A 26,346-nucleotide genomic window follows, 5' to 3' on the forward strand; every position below is an offset into this window, starting at 1 on the left:
GCCATGCTTATAGCTCAGGGAAGGACATGATATGTTGGATTTTTCTCTATGCCTCCCTAACCTAGATCATTTTAGAACCAGGACACTGTCATAGGGTGGGCTCAGGAGTCATGGAAGAGCTGTGCTTTAGAGATAAGGGAGCCTCACACTCCCTTTCAAGAGGAATTGCACCAAGCTCCCTCCCAACTCTTTTAGGGAATGGAATCTGCCTGTCTTCTGGGCCAGGGTCCATGTGAGCAGGACAGGCCCTAGAGCTGGGAAGCCTTCCTCCACAGTGGGCAGGGGAAAAGAAAACTCACTTTTGCTGAGTTCCTACTATTTGCCAAGCATAACAATTCTATAAGGTGTTTATTGTTATCCCCCTTTGGTAAATGAAAAGATGGAGGCTTAGGGAATTTAAAGAACCTGCCTGAGGTCCAGCTTCTAAAATGGTGGACCCAAATCCAGAGATCATTACACACCTCTGCCTCACCAAAGCCTTGTCACCTGGCCCAATGAGGGCCACTTCGACTTAATGCCTTGTTAAGTTCCTCCCTGGAGGTAAGGTCCTGCTGCAAGAATCTCACTCTGCAGCGCACGTGTGAAAGGAAGGCAGGGCCAACAGCCATAAGCCCTAAAGAGAAGGGTTAGTATCCGCCCCACACACAGGGCCAGACAAGCACACACGCGGTAGGCTCACAGGAAATCAGCTATCAGCTGAATGAGAAGAGGACCACCAGTGGAATATTCTCTGCCCTTCTTCTGTCTATTATGAGTCTGACTGGCACAGACATCTGTCAAGGAAGAAGGATCCTTTGAGCATATTTGTGTCAGTCAACTGCATATATGGACCACAACAGAAAGCACCGTGGACGAGGAAATCAGCTCGCCTCGGCAGAGAAGCTATAAAACTTTGGACAAATCACTGAACCTCCCTGGACCTCTGTTTTCACCTCTTTCCAATCCCTGCCTCCCTCCTACAGTTGTTGGGGAGATCATGACAGTGGGTAAGGAAGGGAGATACAAGTAAAATTAGAAAAAAATAAATTTAGAAGTATATTATCATTTTGATATATTTTTTCTTCCAGTCTTTTTTTCCTAGGACTGTTTCTGTGTCATACCCTCCCTTCTAATTATAGTCTATCTCCAATTCTGTATTCTTTTATGAGGAGGCTCCTGGGAAGTGACCCAAGTTTGGGTAACTCTTTGTAGGAAAGTGTGCACGTGGAGACACAGAGCAGTAAGCCTGTGTATCTCTGGGTATGTGTACGTACAGAGGAGAGAATCCACCATTCCAATCTCTGTCTTAGCCCTTGTTAAAGCAGCAGAATGTGTCAACCTAGTCCTCTTCCCCCAAAGTCAGCAGTAGTGGTGCAGGCGAAACCATGCCTCTTCTGTGATATGTACTGCTTGTAAGTGAACTTACTGACAAGTAATATCCAATATAAAATACATCAGTGTCATAGCTGCTAAGTCTTTATTTATTATAGTATTGTATAGCACCATTGCTGTCAAGTTTTCAGGCTGCTAATAATGCTTCTAACCCTGCTGCTAACACCTCATTCTTTCTTCTATTCCCTGCTCTCCTGTCTTCTGTCAGAAATAAAGATTTCAGACATAGGTAAGCCAACCAGTGGAGAATTTCCTGCCTCACCCTTGCCTTGTTGCATGCTGTATGGTAAGCTGCATGTGTCAATTTCAGATGGCGTTATGGCAAAATAATCCTGTGTGACTGGAACTGATTGGGGCAATCAGTTGCAATGGGAGGAAGTCATTAATAATGGCAGCAATACGTGGCAGGAGCCTGAACCCCTTGGATCTGTTGCAAAGTGAGGCAGTTACTTTGATAGTCTAAAAGTGATATGGGAAAGAATTTCAACCTTGGAATAGTAATTTGAATGCTACAGACTGCTTATCCTTAGAATAAATGAGGATGTCATCCCAACTGCATTGAGCAACTTTGATGGTCATGATAGGAAGTCCTGAGAACATCTTGATCAGGTGAACACTCTGGAAGAAGACAGGTTCCACATTTACACTTCTGTGGGCATTCAAGGTGCCTCAGCTTAGGGATGCCAGGCAACCCCACCCAAAAGGCTTGCCATCAAGGAGAAAGCAGACTCCCGGAACCAACTGCAGAGATCAATCCCCAAATAGGAACTTTGTCCCAGAGTAGGTTTGTCATGTAGACTCACAGCGACATGCAGTAAACAGAAATGGGTCTAGTCAAGCACACCAAGAGAATTGTCTGCCTGTCAGCATCACCTGTCACTATGGCGTTCACCTGACTCCTGGATAGCAGTCACCTCGGTGTCCCCTGACCTCACACACATTGTGGTGACTTGAAAAGTAACCATGGGCAGATGGAGGTGTGGCTTGCATGGCCATGTGGCTCTCAGTTATCTTAACTGTGGCTCAGATCAAAGTGGCATGGGAGTGGTGCTAAGTGTGGATGAAAGAAAGTCTTAGGGATGATGGAAAGAGTCAGACCCAGAATCCAATAATGATTCTATCTGTTTCGATAGAAGTAGCTGCATTATTCGTGTAATAATTGTATGTGTTATTTTAAGATAATATTTATTATATAAGTAGTAAATATTATAATTATTTAATAATGAACATGTATAGAGCATTTACTTTGTAGCAGATAGAGGGTTATATGCTTTACATGGATTGTAGCGTTCTATCCCCAAACCACTCTGTGAAGGAGATATCCATGATTACATCCAATAGACAGACGAGAAAACTGAAGCTCCCCAATTATGTGGCCTTGAGAAAATTCCTTCATCTCTCTAAGCTTTAGTTTCTAACATAAGGTTAATAAAATCTCCCTTGGAGTGTTGTTGTAATGATCACAGAAGACGTTTGTAAACTATTCAGTACTTTCAGGCACAGGCCGGAGCTCCAGAAATAGTAGTAATAGTAATAATAATGATAACATCCTATAGAGTGAACAGTATTATAATTTATTATCATAACAATTCGTATCATATGATAATGATGATGTCTCCATCTTTCCCAAAAAGGAATTAAATCCTCTTACACCCAAAGACACATGTATTAAAGTAAATCAAATAGAAATTGGTAACAAAAGAAAAAAGGAGGAAACATATATGTGATTATTTATTAGATTAAGCTCTGAGCTTCCTGGCAGCCAGTGTAAATAAGAAAACATAATTATTTTCATACTTTATAGTATCAGAAATTGAAAACTTGCCCATTTCTCACACGAGAAATTTTTTTTCCTGACACTGAAATCTGAGATTTTCAATGAGTTTTGTTTTGTTTTGTTTTGTTTTTTTTCTTTTTTTTTTTTTTTTTGAAACGGAGTCTCGCTCTGTTGCCCAGGCTAGAGTGCAGTGGCCGGATCTCAGCTCGCTGCAAGCTCCGCCTCCCGGGTTTACGCCATTCTCCTGCCTCAGCCTCCCGAGTAGCTGGGACTACAGGCGCCCGCCACCTCGCCTGGCTAGTTTTTTTTTTGTATTTTTTTTTTAGTAGAGACGGGGTTTCACCGTGTTAGCCAGGATGGTCTCGATCTCCTGACCTCGTGATCCGCCCGTCTCGGCCTCCCAAAGTGCTGGGATTACAGGCTTGAGCCACCGCGCCCGGCCTTCAATGAGTTTTGAATGTATGATACTGAACTATGTAATGGTCCATGCCTTCAACTTCAGTTGTACAGAAAACACAGAAGTACATTTCACATGAAGGTCTTGAATTAAAGCCTAGCATTTAATGTTGAAACATCCAGTTAGTGGTGGCGGCTGCATGGGACGCAGCCATGACCCACGGGGACATAGCTGGGAAGAGTCAGGAGGCCAGGTGCTGTCCAGCCCTGCTACACATTCGCTGTGTGGCCTTGGGCTGGTTACCTGGTGTTTCTGGTTTCCAGTCTCATCTATAAACTGATAGAGTTGTGGTTTGGAAACATTTTGCTTCTGATGTTCAGTGATCTTTTTATATATTCATGGTATGACTTTAAACCCTACGTCAATTCATTGTTTTCTTGGGTACTAAAAATTTTCTAAGATGAACCAAAGTAGAAAGGAAAAAATGAATCACTTTCTGCCTTGCAGTTTTCTAAAGACAACCAGAAGACAGAGAGCCTGGGTTCAGCTCCGATGTTAACTGCTACCTGGATATTGGCAAATCTCTTCCTCTCTCTGGGCTTCAGTGTCCCCATCAGTAAATGTTGGCGATAGATTTAAAAAATTATAGAGTTGTGTCTCTTCCTGCATTAACTGTCTCAGCCACTCCCAGTAATATGTCTGGCCCCATGACCGGCAACTTTAGCCTGTGTGTGTGCTTCCCCGGAGCAGACTCATGTCTGCCTTTTGCTTTTCCAGCCTCAGTGCCAGCCTGCTGTGCCGGGCATGCTCAGTACAGAAACCTATAATCCACGGGGCATCTTCCTCTATGGACTCCTTCAGGAAACCAGCATCTTTGCCTCTTCCCAGAGCTCTTCCCTAGGGTCACAGAAGATGTTTGAAGCCTTTTCTTCAGAAGTACATTTGAACTCAAGTGTCCATCAAACCCAGCTACACATATTATATTAACTCAGAGCCCTTAACTGTCTCAGGAAATAGGTTGAGCAGGACAAAATAAAGTCTGACATACTTAGTATTTCCATTATGCACCAAATCTTCTAGAAGTTTCTAAAGGGACCAGCTTTGCTTAAAAGCTACCATTTATTGGGTATTTTATTTTTTAGTGGAACAGGCGCTATGCTCAGAGGTTTATATTCTTCATGCAATTTTGTCCTCAAAATAATCCTTTGAAATAGGTGTGACTATCCCCATTTCTCAGCTTAAGAAAACTGAGGCTATGGAAGTGATGTGACCAGGGTCACTTAGCCAAGTGGATGGTAGAACTGGTATTTGAACCCTTGACTGTGTGGCTCTAGCACTCAAGCTCTTCCCACAGGTTCTGAGAACCAGGGAATCAAGTTCTGCCAGAGCTGCCAACTGCTGTGGTTGAAGGACACTCCTTTGCATGAGGCAGACCTTACTTAGAGACAAAGAGAATTCTCACTCGGAAGCAAGTGAGCCTGTGTGTCCCTACAGACTCCTACACTCCCAGCTCCTACTGGGAAATTTCAAACACCATCCAGAATGAGGGCAGAGTGAAGCTTGGCTTCAGCTCATTAACTTCAGGAATGGTACCCTGAAGACCTCTTGATTTTACATCACTTCCAGAGAGACTGAGGTTATGCTGGAACTAGAAAAGAATGTGGGTCCTCAGAGACTTCTACAGCAAACTGAAAATGAAATTGTGATCTTACTCTCTGTCCAGCCCTGCTCAGGATACTGGGCATCAGAATTGAATCAGACATGGTTCGTTTCCAGGAAATGCTGCCTGTCCACACAACCAGGCCTGAGGCCTCCGCTGAAGGCTGTCTTCCATCTCACGCTCTGAGACATTGATTATTTGTAGAGTATTCTGAGGCCTTGCTGCTCAAAATACAGACAAGCAACATTGGTGTGCTCTGGGAATTGTTAGAAATGCAGACTCACAAGTTCTGCACCCCAGAACTAGGAACTGAAATGTGCATTTTAGCAGAGGCTCCAGGTGGCACATTAAAGTTTAAAAAGAACTGCCCGAAGGCCATGGTTCCCAAATCTGGCTGTACCTCCAAGTCACCTGGAAAGATCTCAAAGGTATAGATGCCCACACCCTTCAATCATTATGGGTAAGACTATTTTTAAAGCTCTCCAGGCCATTATGATGTGTAGCCATGTTTGAGAACCATCACTCTAAGATTGTTAGCAGTGAGCATTTCCTATGTATATGCCAGCCAGGGAGGCTGATTTCCTTTCATAAATTCAGCAGAACTTTCTGGAATACTTATTCTGCATCAGCCCAGTGCAAAGCAGCAGATACTGGTAATCAGTCCCTGCTCTTGAGGAGTTCAAGGTTTCATCCAAGAGACAGACAATTAAACAGAAAAGTTTAATTGGTGCTACAGATACTAAAAGTATAAACTTCATAAGCTCTAGTAAAGACACAATGAAGGAAGAGGCCAGTTCTACCAGTGGGGAAGAAGTGGGGGTTCAGGAATGGCATTACAGATGAGCTGAACCTCAGAAGACGAGCAGGCACTCCCAGGTGAATATGGGCAGAGGAACCTTTTAGATTCTGAGCAGCAGCGTGGGGAAGTAGAAAGAACGCAGACTTTGAAGTCAAGCAGAACTCGGTTGGAATTTCATCCTGCCGCTTAGGATTCTGTGGTCCCAGACAAGTCACTTCACCTCTTCCAGTCTCAGTTTTCTGAAATATAAGGGAGGAAAGTACCTACCTTATATGGTAGTTGTGAAGAAAATGAGGTCAAGTGCTAGTGCAGCATCTGGGACAGAATGGGCATCCCTAGGTGTCACAGATGCGTTCCTGTCTGTGGTAGTCATCTCTGCAGTTCTGTTCTGCAGACAGGTGGTGCTTCAGCCTGGTGGAGTCGAGATGGGCATCACAGACGCAGGTGCAGCTCCCAGTGCCAGGGGGCAGGAGGACTAAATGAGCTGAATGTTCAGAGAGCTCTGCAAACTAGAAAGGGCTGTTGAGATGTATAATTTCATTTGATCCTAATGACAAGCCTGTGAGCATAGCCGAGCAGGGACTTAGTCATTTGACAGCTAAGGGACCTACGATTTGGACTATTTAGGTGACTCGCCTAAATGAGAGCCCACACTTTCTAAGTTCAAAGCTAGCTGTTGTTTTCCCTATGCTTAACTTACCAGCAGACCCCGAATTTGTCCTTGGGCCAAAAGATGCAGCCACAGCTCTTATAGACTCTGGAATAATCCTGCCAGTGCCACCCTGTCCTGGAATTCACTGATCTGAGAAGCTCCACATGAATGATACTTCTCTGGAGCAGTGCAGGGAGACATGAGACGGAAACTCAGGGGGCTAATCTACGTTGACAGGGTCCCTCACCATATCCCTCAGGGACCCTTTTCTGCTGAGGTAAATAGCACCAGTTTATTATGAGTGATGTGCAAAGAAATGAAAAAAATCACCCCGCCTCAGAGCTGCCATCAGAAAAGCAAAAAGATCAAGGCTGCCCCAGCATTACACAGTAGGATCTAAGGTCACTGCATTTTATTTAGCCAGGATTGATGTCATCTGGGAAGATTAAATCTGTGCTACATTATAGGGTAAGTCACAGGGGACATTTCAAAATAGACAGGATACCTGTCCTGTTTACTGCTACCCCCAGAAGAGAAGTAAAAGAAGAGCTAAATAATGTGAATGCAAACACTACCTAAGTAATCTAAAAATAGATATGCCATCTACTTAAAACAAGTGACTGCTATGGGCTAGAAGGCATGAAGCAGAACATTGGAAAAACAAAACTGAACAAAATCCAGTCTCTTCTCTTCAAGTATTGACGACCGGGTTTTGGAGGCACACACATAAATGAACAGTCACAGCATTATGTCCTATCATCCAGAAATGATGCACAGGGAGAAGGCTGGGGAAGATTTGCAGAGGAGGGAGCATTTGAACTGATAGGTGAAGGGTGAGTAGGAAAAGGGAGGCGTGGGGCATACTGCAGAGCAGGAGCAGCAGGTGTAGGCAGACTTGAGGCGTGCTGCAGGGACAGGTCTGTGGCCAGGTGCAGGGTGTCTGGGAGGGGAGGGAGGATGGAAGGGTGGAGCAGCATAGCAGAAAGCTGGGATTTGTGCAGGGGCGGGGGAGGGGGGAAGCTCTTAACTTCTCTGTAAGATTAAGGAGTCCCAGAAGGGAAAGCATTGAAATGGCAGGTTGGTGTTTGGGTTAGATCAAGAATGACTTGAAGAGGACCCAGGCTACAGGCGGAGAGACCTCCCCTTGGTTCGAGAAGGATGTGACAGGACAGTAGTATTAGGGTTAGAGAGGAAGGACAGTTGGAGAAAATCCTATCAGGTTAGTTGAATTCAGGGAGAGAAAACCAAGGAAGGAAAGCCTTGGGTTTGGATGCCTGGCCCTTTTCGAGGTAGCCAGTCCCCAAGGACACTGTCAAAGGCAAGAGACATTTATAATGGCAAAACTGCCAGGGCCAGATTAAGCCCTTCCGTGACTTACGTACTGAAAAGATTATGGTGCCCCAGTCTTCATAGGGAATTCAAAAAACACCAATCTGTAAAATAAAATTTTGCTTTTCAAAAGGACCCAAAACTTACATACCTGATAAATGCAAAATAGCTTCTTTCTAGACTTTTCAAATTATCTTGCTTTCGTCTTGAAGGGGGTCTGCAGTGCTCCGGCCCTGCTGGTGCTCTCATCACTGCTCAGTCTGTCCCGAGTCCCTTAGCCCAGTTTATACCTCACTGTACAGTGAAAATGGCCAGCACCAGGCCATCCAGTCCAAACAGAGAGAGCTTCCTTTGAATCAAAATACCTTCCGGAGACTTGGAAGGGGCTGCCAATATTGAGATGCAGTTTTAGGGCCCAGCGAATGTTCAGGCCATGCACAGGAACTTAAAATTAGCTTTTCAGAAGCACCAAGTTCAACTTCAGTGTGCCCTAGACTTGAAAGAAATTGTATATCAGTACCAGGGGATAAAAAATTTCAGGCTTAATAAGAGATATCTACTACATAGTCGTCTCCAAGTGCAAGAAGAGACACAATCATTGGTAATTAAAATAATTATTATTGAGCATCTACTACACTGTGCTACTTTGCATTTATTATTTTCTCTCTAATTTCCCCAATATACCAGCAAGGTAGCTGTTAACATCCCCATTTTGCACATAAAGACAATTCGAGGCCCAGGAGGCCTGGTAACTTGCCCAAGTTGCAGAACCAGGAAATTACAGAGCTAGACTTGGAACCCAGACCTATCTGACTCCAAATCCTGTGCCGTTTCCTCACCCTGTGGCTAGAGGCAGTGCTTTGTCTCCTCAAGGCCTCTCTATAGTCAAACTTCTCTCTCCTCTGTTGGCACAGCCTGCTCTTTATAACTGTTTTCCAGAAACAGAACCATCATTAGCACTGCTCTTCTGTGTTGCTTTTTTTCCTTGGGTTTCACTGCAAATTACAAACGAATCCTGCAGTTCCTTTATATCTGACTGCCAGAGGGAGACTCCTGGGCTCCTGATAAGTGTAACATGAGTATCCACTGAAGACGGTGTTGATGCTGACCAGGAGTCAGAGCCAGCCAGGGTTTCATCCATCAGTCCCAAGATGGAGACGAGGGATTGCTGTAAAAATCCTGTGGAAAAGGGCTTGTGTTTTTGAACTCTTGAAGTATTTTTTTTTAAGTCAAGAGCATCCATGTCTCTAGCTTGAATGAACGGGACACCTATAGTAGGCCTCAGTGGTCATCTTCTTAAGAAAACATGTATTTAGCACCTGACACAAACATGGCACTGAGATGGTCATCTCAATCATTGACAGGGGGTTTTTGCAAGAATAGTGGGTGGGAGGGATAGTTAAGCCAACGACTGAGGTCAGAAAAAATGGGGAACCATCACCCAAAATAGGGGCATCATCCCCATAAGACATTTTTGCTTTGGATTCTAAAGGGCCAGGGGTTCATCTGTACATCTCCAGCTACACATAGGAAAGAAGAAAATGCTCATCAGTTGGCCATGTCTTTGTTTTCTAGTCACAGTCCAGCACACAAATACTACCTGACCTCAGACCCCATGAGCGGCGCTGTCTTCCTTTCTGACACCAACAGCCGGCGGGTCTTTAAAATCAAGTCCACTGTGGTGGTGAAGGACCTTGTCAAGAACTCTGAGGTGGTTGCGGGGACAGGTGACCAGTGCCTCCCCTTTGATGACACTCGCTGCGGGGATGGTGGGAAGGCCACAGAAGCCACACTCACCAATCCCAGGGGTAAGACCTTGCCTTAGAAATATTGTCAATAACATTTATTGGAGTATTTTCCATTTCAGAAAAATATGCATGATTAATATTGCAAAAATATTTGGAAAATACCAAGAAATGTATGGAGCATGGTGAAAACTGAAAATTCCACCTGCCAAAAATACTCCCAGTTAACATTTCCTGTCTTCTCTGCTAGTCTTTTTTCAAAGTGTTTGTGTATATGTAGTGTTTACTAAAAACAAACAAAATGAGATCACATTAAGCAAACTGTTTTAGCAAACTGCTTTTTTTCCCTAAATGCTAGATCATTAACATTTCTCCATGTCATTAAATGTGTACTCATTTTTAGTGACTATATAGTATTCCAGCAAATGGATGTCCCAATCTTCTACTATTGGACATGTATGCTGTCTCTCATGTTATTGTTATTCAAAAACATTTTAGCGTATCATGTTTTCGTATGTTCATGTGCTATTGGGTGGGTTAACTGTAGGTCTCAATTCTGAGTCCCTGAAAAAGTTGAACCTCTAAATGCCCGCAATCACAATTTTTCCTTCGCTTATTCAGCAAATATTTGAGTACATAGAGTTCAATGGTTACATATATAAGTTAATCGTAGCAGAATAAATAAGACCTGAGTGTGAATTACTGTGACATGGGTGAGAGGAAGAGATGCTCCCTGAGAAGCAAGACGAAAGAGGCTGTTCATGGGGGTTTAGAGCCAAGAGAGACCCCTGTGCCTTGGAGACTGGGAAAGCTTTTTGGAGAAGCCATCATTGTCCACACTCAGTGGAGTGTTCACTGTGTTGCAACCCCTGTAGCCAGTGACTTACAGTGTCTAAGCTCTAGGGTCCTCAATGATAGAGTGGGGTAAAAATGCCATCAGTGTCTACCTCCTAGGCTTATTCTGATGGTCAAAATTAATATGTTTAATAATAACCTATGGAAACATTATAAGTGATTGTATTATTAAATAGTTCCAGATTTCAGGGCCTAGTTTCAAATCAAAGCGGGAGATTCTAGTGAAATCTGGCATTCAAATTCAGACTTTGTCATCTACAGCTGACTGACTTTGGGCAAATCACTGAAGCTCTCTGAGCCTCATTTTCCTCATATATGTAATAAGGATATGCTGCACAGTTGTGGTACAGATTGAATATTATTAGGAATGTCAATGCTTAGCACAGTACTACCAGCCACATGGTAAACATCCCATAAATGATGATTCCTATTATTGTTGTTCCATTTTATCACATCACATCATATCATGTCACATTGTCTCTGCCACATACCTGCAGTGTCAGGTGGTAATTGTGTGGTGTAAATATTGTATCAACAAAGGTTAATCCCTCCTAATTATGATTTCCAAATACTGAGAGAGCAGCCAGGAGTGAAAGAATTCTAGGCTTGCGCTTTGAAGCCCTGTATGGTTTTCTTCTGCCACTAGCTGGCTCTGGGACCTCCTCCCCTGGGCCTCAGTTTGCCCATTGGTCAATGAATGAAAAGGTTGGGCTAAATAATCCCCAAGACCCTTTGCAGCCACAGTATTCTACTCTCTTAGGTTTAAAACAGTTTTATCTGAGAATTTTTATTCTCTCCAGGCCTTTTTCAGTTGTTCTCCACACATGTGTGTTCTCTTCCCTGCCCTCGCAGCCCCTCACCCTCACACTGATGAAGTGGCAGTGCATTTACCCAAAAGTCTGTGATTAACCCAGATAGAAATCGCAAGGGTGACATGATATGCAGGCACTTTGCAGCAGGGAGGAGAAAAGATGTCCATCTATTTAACACAACAAAAGGAGAAAAATTTAGGTAATTAATCGGGGACAGATCACTTCTATTAGCCTGTGCAGCCAACTCTGTAAACAAGAAACCCAACTATTCATGGAGCACTCATCAGTCCAAACAGATGGAAGAGAAAGATGGGGCATAGCTAGGCAGACAAGAAAATGCCTGTCTTGGCACTTAAAGAATGAAATTAATGTACATTCAAGACAGGACCATGAGAAAGCCTTCCCAGTCTTGAGGCTGCCTAGTCCTCTGTGTGAAATCACTCTCCTGCCTGACCAGCCTAAGAAAGAACAGTTGGTGCTCCAGCAGGTTCTCAGCACTCAGAGGCCCCGGGCATATTAAAGCACCCTGCTTGCCAGTGAGAGACACGTGGGCCCCCAGAGCAAAGGCCTTGAACCCCACAAAGTGCCAGCCACTTTCTCATCATTACAATGGTCATTAATAATTATTGAGGGCTAATTACTACAAGTCAGATGTTAGAATCCCCATTTTATCAATGAGGAAACGAAGACTTAAAAGTGAAGTAATATGCCAAGTTAATACGACCAGAAAATTTTATAATTCAAGTCTCTCCACTTCAGTGAAGCCTTCCTGACCCTTCTTCCACTGCCTTCCCCAGAGAAAACGTAGCAGAACAAAAGTGACCAGAATCTCCTGTATTTTACCATGACCCTCTCGAGTCTGTCCTTTCCTGTGATCCTCACGTGGTACTGATTCATTCCTGTGCCTTCCATTCTAAACTGGGTGCTCCCCGGGGCCATGTCCCATCTGTATCCCATGACAGTTCATGGTTATGTCTGACTCTTGCAATTCTGAAGCTGGGATGGAAATTACTATCACTCATGAACACTATTAAAGCATGCCCTGGTCCCAGTCCCAGCCACCCCCTGAATTAGTATTTCCAGGAGTTAGGCCAGCAGGTGTATATTGAAAAAACTCTTCAGGTGCCTCTGATGCACATCACAGGCTGAGAGGTACTGATATAGTGTAGTGGTTCTCAGACTCTGGTTTGTGTCATTATCACCCAAGGTGCTTGTCAAGACTGCAGATAGAAGCTCAGACTCCACTTGAGATATTGTGAATCAGCTACTTGGGGGGTGCAGTTTAGCAAGCTCCCCAGGGGATCCCCATACACATTCAAGAGTGAGAAATACAGATTTGGAACAATCTCATTGTTTGACAGCTGGGAAGACAAACACAGAGTTGCTCAGTGACTTGCCCAAGGACACACAAGCTGGATCAGGGAGAAAGTTAACAGGATGAGATGGTCTAGTAAATGGAGCAGGTAACGTTGAGTAATGGTTCTGACCCCTCTCCTCAGTGTGCTGCCTTTAGAAATTCAGTTCAACAATATTCTCTACACAAATCCACAGGATTCTATTCAGATTCTGTACTTTTGTAATGATCAATGAGACTAAAATAATAAGAATAGAAAAGCATGAAGGACGGGCCAGGCCCGGTGGCTCACGCCTGTAATCCTAGCACTTTGGGAAGCCAAGGCGGGTGGATCACCTGAGGTCGGGATTTCAAGACCAACCTGGGCAACATGGTGAAACCTCATCTCTACTAAACATACAAAAAAAAAAAAAAATTAGCCAGGCATAGTGGCGTGCACCTGTAGTCCCAGCTACTCAGGAAGCTAAGGTAGAAGAATTGCTTGCACCTGAGAGGCAGAGGTTGCAGTGAGCCGAGATCATGCCACTGCACTCCAACCTGGGTGACAGAACGAGACTCTCTCAAAAAAAAAGAAAGAAAGAAAGAAAAAGAAAAATGGTTACCAAAAGGGGAACTGATTATTATAATTACAGAGCTTCAGAAATAGGTTAATTTAAGTAACTCACAGTGTTAATATTGAAAAAGATCCTCCTTACTACTATATCCCTAGTGCTTAAAAAACCCCAGAAGTTATGAATCCAGGTTTAGTGGATGACTAAGGTGATAGATTAAGATCTCAGGAGGCAGCAAGGTAGGAGGACCAGAGCCCTGGAAGATCTGAAAACCTAGGTTCTAATCCCTGCTTTGAACAAGTCACTCAAGGCCTCTGAGCCTGAGACTCCTCCTCTTTGAGAGAGGAATGAAGGTTGTGGGAGGACCAAACCCAATCATGTAGAGGTGCTGTCAGCTAGCAAGGCTCCAGGAATGTGCGTGCCGTTGTCATCTCTGATGCTGAATTCCTGTTTTGGTTTCTCTGCCCACAGGCATCACAGTGGACAAGTTTGGGCTGATCTACTTCGTGGATGGCACCATGATCAGACGCATCGATCAGAATGGGATCATCTCCACCCTGCTCGGCTCCAATGATCTCACATCAGCCCGGCCCCTCAGCTGTGACTCTGTCATGGATATTTCCCAGGTAAGATGGCTTCGTCTACCAGAGCCCTGGGACTGCCCACTCATCCTCTCATCTGCCACCCAGCCAGCCTGCTGGCCATTCACCTTTACACTGATAAGCCTTTAAAGAGCACCTACTTGGTGCCAGGCTGTGATGAGAACCAAGGACACAAAGATAAGTAAGACACAACCATGTCCTGGGAGTTCACCATCAGGAGTAACAAGTAGAAGCTCAGGGGACAGTGAAGAAATCTCCCCAAGGAAACCTCAACAGCAGCAGAGTAGGATAGACAGAGCTTTCCACCACGTGACATTCAATCCATTGCCACCTGAATTTCATCTTTGGTAATAACACTGATGGGTATTTGTACATTGCCTGTTCTCTTTCTAAGCTACATGAGGACAGAAATTCTGTAATTAACTAGGATGCCTGGTTACCCAAATTTGGGCACCGTCTATACTTGCTGATTGATTAATCGATTGATTGAATCCTACCTTTTGCCACTCACTCACTCAGTAACTTTAGACAAGTTTTCTAAAGTCTTTTGAGCCTCACTTTTTATATCTGTAAAATGGAAATAATTCACTTCAGCCCAGTAGGATTACTCTAAAGATACAGTAAACAATGCATGCACAACTCCTATCATTGCTTGGCCCTTCAGAGGTGATGAACAAAAGATAGAGTGCCTGCTTTTCACATGGGAGGTGACATTTATGTGAGTTTTACAGGTTGAATAGAAGAGGGGTTTGCTGAGTGACAAGAAAGAAAAGGAGACATTTCACACAAAGGAAACAGCACGTGCAAACGCACAAAGATGTTAATGAGGCTGGTACACTCAAAGAATAGTGGAAAATTGGAAACCATAGCATAGGGTGCTTGGAAGCAGGTGGCCGCAGTTAAAACAGGAAGCATGGTTTTGTCCAGGTAGGGAAGGACCCTGCTGTACCATGCCAAAGAGTTTGGACATTTGCAGGTGGATACCAGGAACCCACTGTAGGTCAAAAAGAGACACAAGTGACTGGCTATCCAGCATGTGCTTAGTACATCCTGTGATGACTTGGCAAGGGTATGTCCTTTGTTGCTGGATCCTTTGGCCGGGCCAGGCCCATGCTGAATCAGTGTCCTGTGCTGCATCTTGCCAACATTACCAAAACCTGGGAAATCAGGAGCATTGAGTTATATCAAATTGCAAATTGATTTCAGCTCCAGCAACATTTAGCTTTTTAAACCCCTTCATTTTTAGGGGAGCCTGCACACACAGGTCCTTTTCCACTGAGTGTGACACCTGCTGCCAGCCTTTCTGGTCATGCCTACCTCTGTTACTGACATGTATTGCTAAGTCCTTCCACAGAGCCTTGTGTATGCTGCTGGCGGTCCCAGCACTCATGTCACCTCCCTGTCGCATGCCGGGATGGTTTCCCTCTGCGCCAGCTAATATGATTGTTACACTCCAGAATGGAAGCTGTTCTCTGCCACTCGTCTTTGCAGTTTTGGCAGGCTTACCCTTGCTGGCTAGTGAGTTTCCCTCTCCGGTCTGTGAGCAAGCTTGAATTACCCGTCAGGAAGCCACCATGGCCTAAGGATGTGCATATAAGTATTTTCAATTCTCAAAATGGGCCCTCAACCAGCCAGCACAGGGTGCCGAAAATTTTCAGTCCACACATCGGAAAATTGTTTAACTTTAGATAGAGGTACTGCCAACCAGTCGGATCAGAGGCTTGAAAGACAACTGGCATATGGTGGAGGGGGGAAAAATGCTCAAACTCACACTTAGATTCAGAAATCCTGGACTGAAATCTCTATACCCCTGGCCCTCACTACCTTTGCCTAAATGTCAGCATGGGATCTTCTTTAACCAAACTCTCCAATACTGGCATCTATGTTACAGACACATATGTGCAGGTGTCACTGGCTTTCATTCTCAGAGCCTCCTCTCTATTCTGCTGCCCCTTGGGGAGCAGGGAGTTAAGCCAGAGACAGCACACAGCTCAGAGGCATGAGTGAGAAGGTGAGAGCCAAGGAACTTGGACCAGCTCCTTTGGGAGGAGACATACCCAGGCCCAAAAAGAAACTAAAGAGAGAGGCACAGAGCAGAGAAGGAACAGAAGGAAGTTGTTGCAACCTGTTAAGAAGTGGAGATGGCCACCACTGACAGAGAATAACTCTATGCTTAGGATCCAAAATATGTTTAGGATCCAAATTAGTATGTGCCAGGCACTCTGTAAGAAATGGGGGTACAGGATAAGTACAACGTCTCTTTTCTTACTTAGCTATCACAATAGTCTCATGGGGTAGAGCTGATCTACCCCATTTTATAGATAAGAATACTGAGGTGTGATGAAAGAAAATGCATTTTTAAATGTAGAGCCCTGTACCAGGTTCCATCAGGGATATGGAAATGAGTTTTTTCATGAAATTATGTACATAAATTATCTAGTACAGTGCCCAGTGGCTAGGAAAAGGATGTGAATACTAGTTCCCTTTAAAATCCACAGATAACTTCCATGTACATTGTCTCATTTAATCTTCACAACTACCTTATGTAATGTGTATTATCCCCTTTTACATATAGAGAAAGAAGTTTGGTGTTTAAGAAACTTGGGTTAGGTAACACATGTAGCAATTGTGGAACTGGAATAGGAAGTGAGGTGTCCTGACCCCAATCTCTCACTCTCTCTATACCATTTGCTGGTCCTTCCTTCATTCATTCATTCGACAATCCATTTTTGCAAGAAAATCACTCTGCAACAAGGCAGCCAGCTCCAAGTGCTTTAATAAAGGCACAGGGTGCTCAGGTGGACAGGGAAGAGGGTACCATTCCACAATGGAACCATGACGCGGAGCTGCAAGACCTCTGAAATTATCAAGTCTAGTCCATTCATTTTGGGGATGGGAAATCAAGTCTCAACATGATCATCACTAATAGGGTGGTGAAACCAGAGAGGCTTAGGTAGTTTGGTGCAGGATCATCACAAAGGCAGTGTGACAGAGTGAGGATTGACTCCAAGAACAATGCCCCTTCTCACTTCCCAGGCACCCTGCACATGGCAGAAGGGGAAAGTGCTCTTCATTCCTTCCTCTCTTTCTTCTCCAGTCTCCCTCCACTAACTCTATCTTCCCCCACTCCTCCCATCAAGGAACCATCTTTTCATCATAACGACAGGCAGAAAGGTCTCCGCAAGCAGGTCCCCAAGGTGCCACAGGACCAGAAGGCATCAAATATTTAGTGGCCAGCATTGACAAGAAGTGGGTTTTAAGAAATTGAAAATTCCCCTGTCACTTTAGAGCCAACTGTGTTCTTGATGCAGCCAAAAGCTGCCCAGAGAGCATGGGGAGTGTGAAGCAGCAGCCCCGGCTGGCAGCAGCCCTGGCAAATGTTCAGGCTCCCTGGCTCTGCAGCGACAGAGGGAGCTGGGAGTAAGGGGACAAGAAGACTTTAGAAAGCAGGACCTGAAGATCATGCTTTACAGAACTGAGAAAGGGCCTGCCCCCTTCTGAGAATGTCCCTGAGCTGAGGGGGCAGATGGAGGTGGCCTCACTCGTGTGTATATAATGTATTAGGGTTTCTTTTTACACTGGTAAACTACCACATGTACATTGTAGGAAATATAAGAAGTTAGAAATCACAAAGAAGGAAATTAAGATCACCTTGAATCCTGGTATGGTTAACATTTTGATATATATCCCTCAAGCACTTAATCTCCTCTTTATCTATAATCTCGCTAAACTTCCTGTATTTTTCCCCAGTTGGTATCCCACTGTGCTTACAGTTCTGTAATCTGTTCTTTCTACTTAATACATAGCAAACATTTCTCCATGTCATTAAATATCCATCTATAACATCACTTTTAACAACTACACACAGTATTCTAATTTATGAGCAAACTAAATGTACTGTCATTTAGCCAATTCTCAGTTGTTGGGCATATGAGTTGGTTCTTGGTCTTCGTGCTTATTAAAAATGGCTTCATCATTATTAAAAGCACTCTTACAGACAATGGTGCAGACAAGTAAATTCCTGGAAGAGAAACTTCTTATCTAAAGGCTTACACTTAGGTCAAACACAGTGGCTCACACCTGTAATCCCTGCACTTCAGAAGGCCATGGTAGGCAAATTGCTTGAGCCAAGGAGTTTGAGACTAGCCTGGGTTACATGGCAAAGCCCTGTCTCTATAAAAATATATATATTAGCTGGGCATGGTGGCACATGCCTGTAGTACCAGCTACTCAGGAGGCTGAGGTGGGAGGATCACTTTAGCCTGGAAGGTGGAGGCTGCAGCGAGTCAAGATTATACCACTTCACTCCAGCCTAGGTGACAGAGTGAGACCCTGTCATCATACATAAGTAAATAAAAATAAAGGTATACACTTGCTTAAGCAAGCCCCAAATTGGACCAAATATCAAGGGTTTGTATGGGGCTCAGGAAGTCTAAGGCAATGAATTTTTAGGTGGGGTGGAAAAATCAGCAGTAGGGTGCACCTGTCAGCACTTCCAGTCCACACAAAACGTGGCTGGACCTCCTAGGGACACAGGTGGAAAGGGTTCCCCTTAGTGCCAATACCTCCTAGTGTGATAGATCCAACAATTCAGTCTCCAAGTCCACTGAAGAAGACACTTCTCCCCTCAGACCATGCCAGCTGCAGTCCCCTGGGTGCCCACTTGAAGATCCGCCATGACCTATGCCAGTTTCCCAGCTTGGCTCAGAGGAGGCTCCACATGGGGCCCAGCACTTCTGAACTCCTAGTCCCTACAACCAGCTTCAGTAATCCCTTTCACGTGGACCTGTTCTCTGAGTTACTAGAACCATTTTCTGGAGCAGGGCTTCATAAACCTCAGTGTGCACAGAAATCACCTGGGGATTTTGCTGAAATGCAGATACTGATTCAGTAGGTTTCAGGGAAGGCTGTCATTCTGCATTTATGCTCAGCTCCTAGGTGAGCTGATGCTGATGACCACACATGAGGAGCAAGGATCCAGTCATGATTCTCAAGCCCACATCAGGATCACTCAGGAAGCTTTTTGAAATAATGCCAATGCCCAAGCTCCACATCCGGGGAACTGATTTCACTCATCAACGGTGGTGTTTGCGCACCATTATTTTCTAAAATCACCACAGATAATTTGAATGTGAGGCTAGATTTCAGAATCACTGGTCGAGAACTATGATAGACAGAGGCCATGGTTAGCTTGTCTTTATATCTCTAGCACCTAGCCAGCTGTTAATCCATGAACTCGAAGAATTGAGAAATCATGTATGTATCGTATCAACCATGCATGAAGAATCTTTCTTAAGCCTCTGAACAACAACTACTTCAGCCTCCAGACTCCATCTGCCTTTCCCTCCCATCTCTAGAACACCAGCTGCCATTATTTGGTGGGTTCTGGTGGGTCAGGGACTCTGTGCTGTTGTCATTCCCATTTCCCATATGTGACTATTGAGCCTCAGAGAGGCAAAGTAACTTGCCCACAGTCATAAGTAGTAGACTAGGTTCTGAACCCAGGCCTATCTGACTCCAAAGTCTACCCTGTTGCCTACTATTTTGTTGTTGTTAACTCCTTCTTCATGTTTTGTCAGTCTAATGAGACCATCACATGTCTCAGTGGCAGCTCTTTCATGGTTTCCCGGTGATTAGGGGGCTGACACTTCACTGTTGATGATAGACTGCACAAGGATCAAGCAAGACTGTATATGAAGCCACTTTGGACACTGTTATGGGCTACATGGGCTATGGGATGGATTAGTGGTGGGCATCTTGCCAGTCATTTGAGTATTGGTGTCTTCATTGTCAGGTTCGCCTGGAGTGGCCCACAGACTTAGCCATCAACCCAATGGATAACTCACTTTATGTCCTCGACAACAATGTGGTCCTGCAGATCTCTGAAAACCACCAGGTGCGCATTGTCGCCGGGAGGCCCATGCACTGCCAGGTCCCTGGCATTGACCACTTCCTGCTAAGCAAGGTGGCCATCCACGCAACCCTGGAGTCAGCCACCGCTTTGGCTGTTTCACACAATGGGGTCCTGTATATTGCTGAGACTGATGAGAAAAAGATCAACCGCATCAGGCAGGTCACCACTAGCGGAGAGATCTCACTAGTTGCTGGGGCCCCCAGTGGCTGTGACTGTAAAAATGATGCCAACTGTGATTGTTTTTCTGGAGATGATGGTTATGCCAAGGATGCAAAGTTAAATACCCCATCTTCCTTGGCTGTGTGTGCTGATGGGGAGCTCTATGTGGCCGACCTTGGGAACATCCGAATTCGGTTTATCCGGAAGAACAAACCTTTCCTCAACACCCAGAACATGTATGAGCTGTCTTCACCAATTGACCAGGAGCTCTATCTGTTTGATACCACTGGCAAGCACCTGTACACCCAAAGCCTGCCCACAGGAGACTACCTGTACAACTTCACCTACACTGGGGATGGCGACGTCACACTCATCACAGACAACAACGGCAACATGGTAAATGTCCGCCGAGACTCTACTGGGATGCCCCTTTGGCTGGTGGTCCCAGATGGCCAGGTATACTGGGTGACCATGGGCACTAACAGTGCACTCAAGAGTGTGACCACACAAGGACACGAGTTGGCCATGATGACATACCATGGCAATTCTGGCCTTCTGGCAACCAAAAGCAATGAAAACGGATGGACAACATTTTATGAGTAAGTACCAAAACAAGGCCATTTGATGATTTTGTTTCATTAATTCATTGTAGGATTAGAGGTAAATTGATGGAGTATTTTTTTTTAATTCGGGATTTGGGATAAAAACCACTACCTTTAATACATTCTACCTGTTCATATTCCACATGATTTCTCCTAGGAAGGAAATGGTCTAGTGGAGAAGGCATAAGCTTTGGAGTCAGAGGAGCTGGGCATCAGCTCCCACTCTCCCGTGGACTTAATCCCTCTTGGCCTCGGTTTCCACATCTGTAGAATGGATACAGCAGATAGCTGCCCAGCCTACCACAGGGAGATGGTGTAGATGAAGAGTACTTACCTGATGAAGTGCTAGCATCTTCATATGACCACTGTCCAGAAATGTGGCAAGGGGAGAAGGAACAGGCACATGTGGATGAGTTTTCCACATAATTGAAGCTCGTATCTTCAAATTCCAAAAAAAAAAAAAACTTTTCATTTTAACCATTTTGCATGGAACTTTTCTTATGAAGTGTATTGCATACTTCCCTTCCCAAACACACTATATAGACATAATGAAAACTTTCTTTTTATGATTCAGGGTCATTAATAAGGAACAACAATTGCATATTATGCTGTAATATGAAGAGAGCTTTCAGGAAGTAGGGAAATGAGGATATAGACCCCTTTGCCCCAGCCCGAAGTGATTTTAAACCATCACTTTATTAGGTCCTGTATCTAAAGGGAAGGTTTCTCTGCCTCCTCCCTCAGGGTTGCACTGTGGTGTCACTATTTATTTCAGTCCTAGCGCCCACCTCAAGTAGCTCATTTCTCTGTTCTTCATCCAGTAGAGGACTTCTTAAGAGGTGTGGTCAGAGAACCAGAAGTTCAGCTTATTATAATCCTAGCCGCAATTAAATATATATATATATCTGGGGTGTTCCTCTAGGAGATATTTTAATGAATGGACGAACATCTCTCTTTCTCCTTAGATTTTTTAAGCTGCTTTTTGAGGTCTTAGCCATGGTTCAAACAACTGAGATTGCTGAATATGTCACCATTAGATAAGCATGTGAGAGGTGGGGAAGGAACTAGCCTTGTTGCGCATCAGCTGTGGTCTAGGAGCTACACCACTGCGTTTAATGCACACAACAACTCTGAGGATGGGTGATTATTATCCGTTTTACAGACATAGAAACTGAGGCTCTGAAGGCTCCTTTGTCCACTTTTGATAGTGAGACGTGGCAGAACAGGGATCGCAGTCCAAGTCTGATGCCAGAGCTTGGGCTTTCTCAGTGCTGCCCTGCTGCCCTCCCTGCACCCTACCCCCGCACCACAGCCGCACTGAGTTTGTTAATTCCAAATGAACTTGACTCCTTAAAGTTTTTCTCAAGCTTGATCAAGCATCAGTTTTTAACAGTCCTAGCAGAATCCAAAGGAAAAGGATCTGTAGTCGATTTTTAAATATAATTTGAACAAAAATGTCACAGCCATTTTTATAAAGTTCACTGGCTAAATTCCTTTCTCCAAACAAGGAGCTTGTTAATTACAAAGAGAAGACAAAGATCCAGGAAAACAGCAATTATCTTGATTAACTCATTGGAATGGAAATACGCTAAATAATTCCATTTTGCCCATTGCCCAGTGGAAATCTCTTATACATTATTTAGCCAATACAGGGATTTCTTTGTCAGAGCAAGTCTGTGCACTCAATTAGTTCCCAAGGTCACTCCCTCAGATCCCAAACCGAATGCTTACACATGGCTGCATCCGTTACACTCCACCACCCCTGAAATCTAAAATGGTTTCCTACACTTCTACCAGGAAAGATCCCTCCCTTTCTTTCCTCGATGAAATATACAGCTATAGTTGATGTTTAGTGAAGAAGGAAAAGTTTTTACAATTACTTTTTTATAAAATGGCATCTGGAATTCCGGAGACTGCACTTCATAGCAGTACCCAAGAGTAGTTATCCTTGTTGACACAAACCAGAAGTGGTAGATAAAAGTCCTAAAATAGAAAGGGAAACTAGTTTTTTTGTTTTTGTTTTTGTGTTTTTTTGAGATCCTACTATGTGCCAGGCTCTTTCCCATTTAATCTTCACAGCAACCTCAGATGGCAGGAATTATCATCCACATTTTTTACATATGAAGTACAGAGAGATTAGATAATGAGCCTGAAACCACACAGTGAGTATATAGCAGGACCAGAACACAAGTCCCTGTTCTTTCAACTGTACTGGCTAAGGTCACCTACATTCTTTGTGACTTATCTATATGATAGGGATGAAAATAGTTATCTGTTTCATAGGAATAGTATGAGGTTCAAAATTTCAGTGAGATGAAATATGGAAAGCTCAGTGTCTGATTGATTATAAGTACTCAGATGATAGCTGCTGCAGTTGGTGGTGGTGTTGCTGTTGTTATTGTTCTTAATGCAAGCAATATTAGTAGCAGTACCAGTAATTGCAGAAGTGTTGTTTGGGTGTGAAAGGTATTTCCCAGGAGCAATTGCAAGTAAACTAATCAAATGAGTAGACAAAAGTTTTAAATGGGGTAGGTAGGAATCAGAGGTCAGGTGAGAAGAGCAGAATCAAGTATGAAAGATCAAGACATGAACTAAGAAAGAAGTCAGATCCTTGAGAATATCCAAAGTCAGCTGAAAAATAACACTCAGAGCCACCCAAGGCAAACTGGTCCAGCTCAGACTAAGAATGACGCAAGGGTGCCAGACACCTATTTTCAGTGGCTGTGAGCCATGTGACTCAGAGTCAGGCTAGCTGGCCTCCAGGCCCAAGTCTCAACCAGACAGAAATAATCCCCTGCCCTACCCTATTTCTGGGCCATTATGAGGACTAAAAATCTAAATAAATACTGAAAGTGAAAATACTTTGCAAACTATGAGGCTCTCTAGAGGTAGAGTTGTAATGATATTTAATTATGGTGTTTCTTAAGGATTTGGAGAGATTTTTGCCAATGAACCGTTGCTCTAGTGAATTTTCTACCTTTAGCTTCATGAGGCAGTTTAGTAAATTATAACCGAAGTGCTCTATTTTTCTAAAAAAATTTGCCCAGGCTTGCCTGTGACATGGGCTATTATTGAAACAAGCTGTTTGGTTGGTTGGTTGGTTAGTTGGTTTGGTTTTTCAGATGTAGTCTCACTCTGTTGCCCAGGCTGGAGTGCAATGGCATGATCTCAACTCACTGCAACCTCCGCAGTTCTGCCTCAGCCTCCTGAGTAGCTGGGATTACAGGCACCTGCCACCACATCCAGCTAATTTTTGTATTTTTAGTAAAGACGGGGTTCCACTATATTGGCCAGGCTGGTCTCAAACTCCTGACCCCAAGTGATCCACCCACCTAGGCCTCCCAAAGTGCTGGGATTACAGGCATGAGCCACCGCACCTGGCCTGAAACAAGTTTTAAGTCAGCTTTGTCGATCCTCTTAACACATTAAATAGTACACCTAACATAAACATCACACACTTCAGAGCACCTTGATTTGTAGAGTTCACAGTTTTGGAGAATCAATATTACTTTCCTCCCCTCAGCCCACAGGTCTGCTGGTAGGAACCTCAAAGGAGTCTAAAATGCAGTCCCCATCTCCCATATGTGGCATCATTACTCTCAGACTTAGCTCCTGGTCAGATGGCATTTGGTGGCTGAGAAAATGGCCTGATAAGTATGAGGCAGGTTCCAGAATTGACTTGCTGGATGGGTATGAGCAACACCCTTCCCTGAGTTTCATAGGGGAAGGGGCTCTGGCCTCCCACAGTGCCCTGTGACAGCTCCTGTTATAATTATGCTTGCATTAACTACTGTGAGACCCTTACAAATTTGTCTTTGCATCAAGCATAGGGTTTGCCAACTGGTCGGTTGACAAATAGTCAATATTTTATAATGACTTGTAAATTCAGAATGGAAGGGAAATAGAGACAGGAAGAAAAGATAGGCTGTAGTGAGAAGAATGCTAGATTCACATCTGAGCACCAGCATTGCCAGTGCTCCCAACGGGACATAAAATTCAACTGAAATGGGTCAAATGAAGAGATTTGGCTTCTGGTTTTTGCTTGGCGATAGGGAAGCTGGAAAGTGCATCATTCCCAACCTTATCATGAAAATAACCCAGACAAAAGGTAAATTCGTGCATTTCCTTGAACTCCTTCTCTCAAGTCAAATCCAAGGAGAGATAGACTCTTGCAGAAAGAGACAAGATGTGGGTCCTGGCTTGGCTGGGACAGATGTACCTACCCCAGGGAGAAAGAATTCAGCTGGGATGGCTGGTGAATTTACAAAGGCTAAGTGTGTACTGGCAAGAGAGTCTGAAGCCCTTGGAGGCTGTAGCAATTGGGCAGGTCCATGTCTTCTTAGGGACTTTTTTCTCTACAAATCCCACCAGGAGCTTTTCCACAGAAAAGAGTGAGGAAAGATTTAAGAAGAAAGTGTCCCTTGTGGTAGACCTGGGAGAGGGTCACAGCAGCTGCTGAGGGAGGAGCATATACCCCCGACCACTCTACCCAGACCCTGCTCACTTCATCTTCCATCAGGAACAACACCCTTCATCCATGAAGAGAAGGGTAGTGAACACTGTCCTGCCTAGGCACTGGGGAAAATCCTTTCAGCTGAATGAGGGAAGAAAAGAAATGGAAAAAAAAAAATCCCACATACCTGAGAGTCAGAACCCTAGTGAAGGCTTTGCCACCACTATAGTTAGCTGAAAGGCTAAAAGCATCAGTGAAGGGCAGAAGACTGTTGGGAGGGAGTTAGAGAGAGGCAGGAGCACGGAAAGAGACCCTCTCTCAGCCAGCACAAAGGCAGGACCCAAGGGCTGAACTGTGGACCTTGAGGGAAGAAAGCCCTCTGGCAAACCAGTTTCGCATCCTAAACACAGGGAATTGCTAAGGGAATTTAAAACCTATGATGCACAGAGGTTAACCATAAACAAACTTCAAAGCCAACCCAAATCCTAAGTTAACACAAACCGCCTCCCAAAAGTCCTAGCAGAAGGAAACTCACACGCATTTCCAGGCATAAACCTGTCACTCAGGCTCTACCGTGCTACACAAGATGTCACGCTTTCAGCTGAACAGACAAAAGGGCAAGAAAAGGCAACACATTCCCACAAGGCAAAGAAATCATCAGAATCACATTCAGCTAGGACACAGGTGTTGAAACTGTCTGTCAGAGAATTTAAAATAACTGTAATTATTTTAAAGGTTCTAATGGAAAAGGTGAACAATGTGCAAGATCAGATGGATAATTTTAGCAGAGAGATGGAAACGATAAGAAAGAATCAAATGGAATTGTTAGAAAGGAAAACCACGGTTATAAGGATGAGGAATGCCTTTGATGGACTGCTCTCTCCAAAGGACACAGCGTGACACAGCTGAGTCTTAGAAGACAGTTAATAGAAATTACCCAAACTAAAACACAGAGAGAAAAAAAGAACGGAAAATGCAGAACATGGCATTCAAGAGCTGTAGGACAATATCCAATAGTCTGATATACATGTAATTGGAATCCAGGAAAAGAGGGAAAAAACAGGCAGAAGAAATATTTGAGGAAATAATGGCAGAGAATTATCCATAATTAATAATGGACACCAAACCACAGATCCAAAAAGCTCCAAAAACACCAAGCACAATAAATACATACAGACACACACGCACATACACATTTCTAGCCATATATTCAAATGGCTGAATTAAAGAGAGAAAACCTTAGAAGCAGCCAGGAAAAAAGAAAAAGCATTTTATAAGAGGAACGAAGGTAAGAATTACAGCAGACTTCTCATC

At 44.1% G+C, this 26,346-nt stretch overlaps 1 protein-coding gene across 1 annotated transcript in view; it reads left to right on the top strand.

Moving 5' to 3' along the window:
- Positions 1-26,346, top strand: part of TENM4 (teneurin transmembrane protein 4) — a 420,170-nt gene that overhangs the window by 362,030 nt on the left and 31,794 nt on the right. Inside the window, 4 exon segments of the mRNA XM_030918905.1 lie at positions 1,580-1,600; positions 9,561-9,793; positions 13,774-13,928; positions 19,699-20,576. Of these exon segments, the coding sequence (XP_030774765.1) occupies positions 1,580-1,600; positions 9,561-9,793; positions 13,774-13,928; positions 19,699-20,576 (1,287 nt within the window).

This window comes from Rhinopithecus roxellana, chromosome 15 (genome assembly GCF_007565055.1).
Source record: "Rhinopithecus roxellana isolate Shanxi Qingling chromosome 15, ASM756505v1, whole genome shotgun sequence".
In the NCBI taxonomy this organism is placed as follows: Eukaryota; Metazoa; Chordata; class Mammalia; order Primates; family Cercopithecidae; genus Rhinopithecus; species Rhinopithecus roxellana.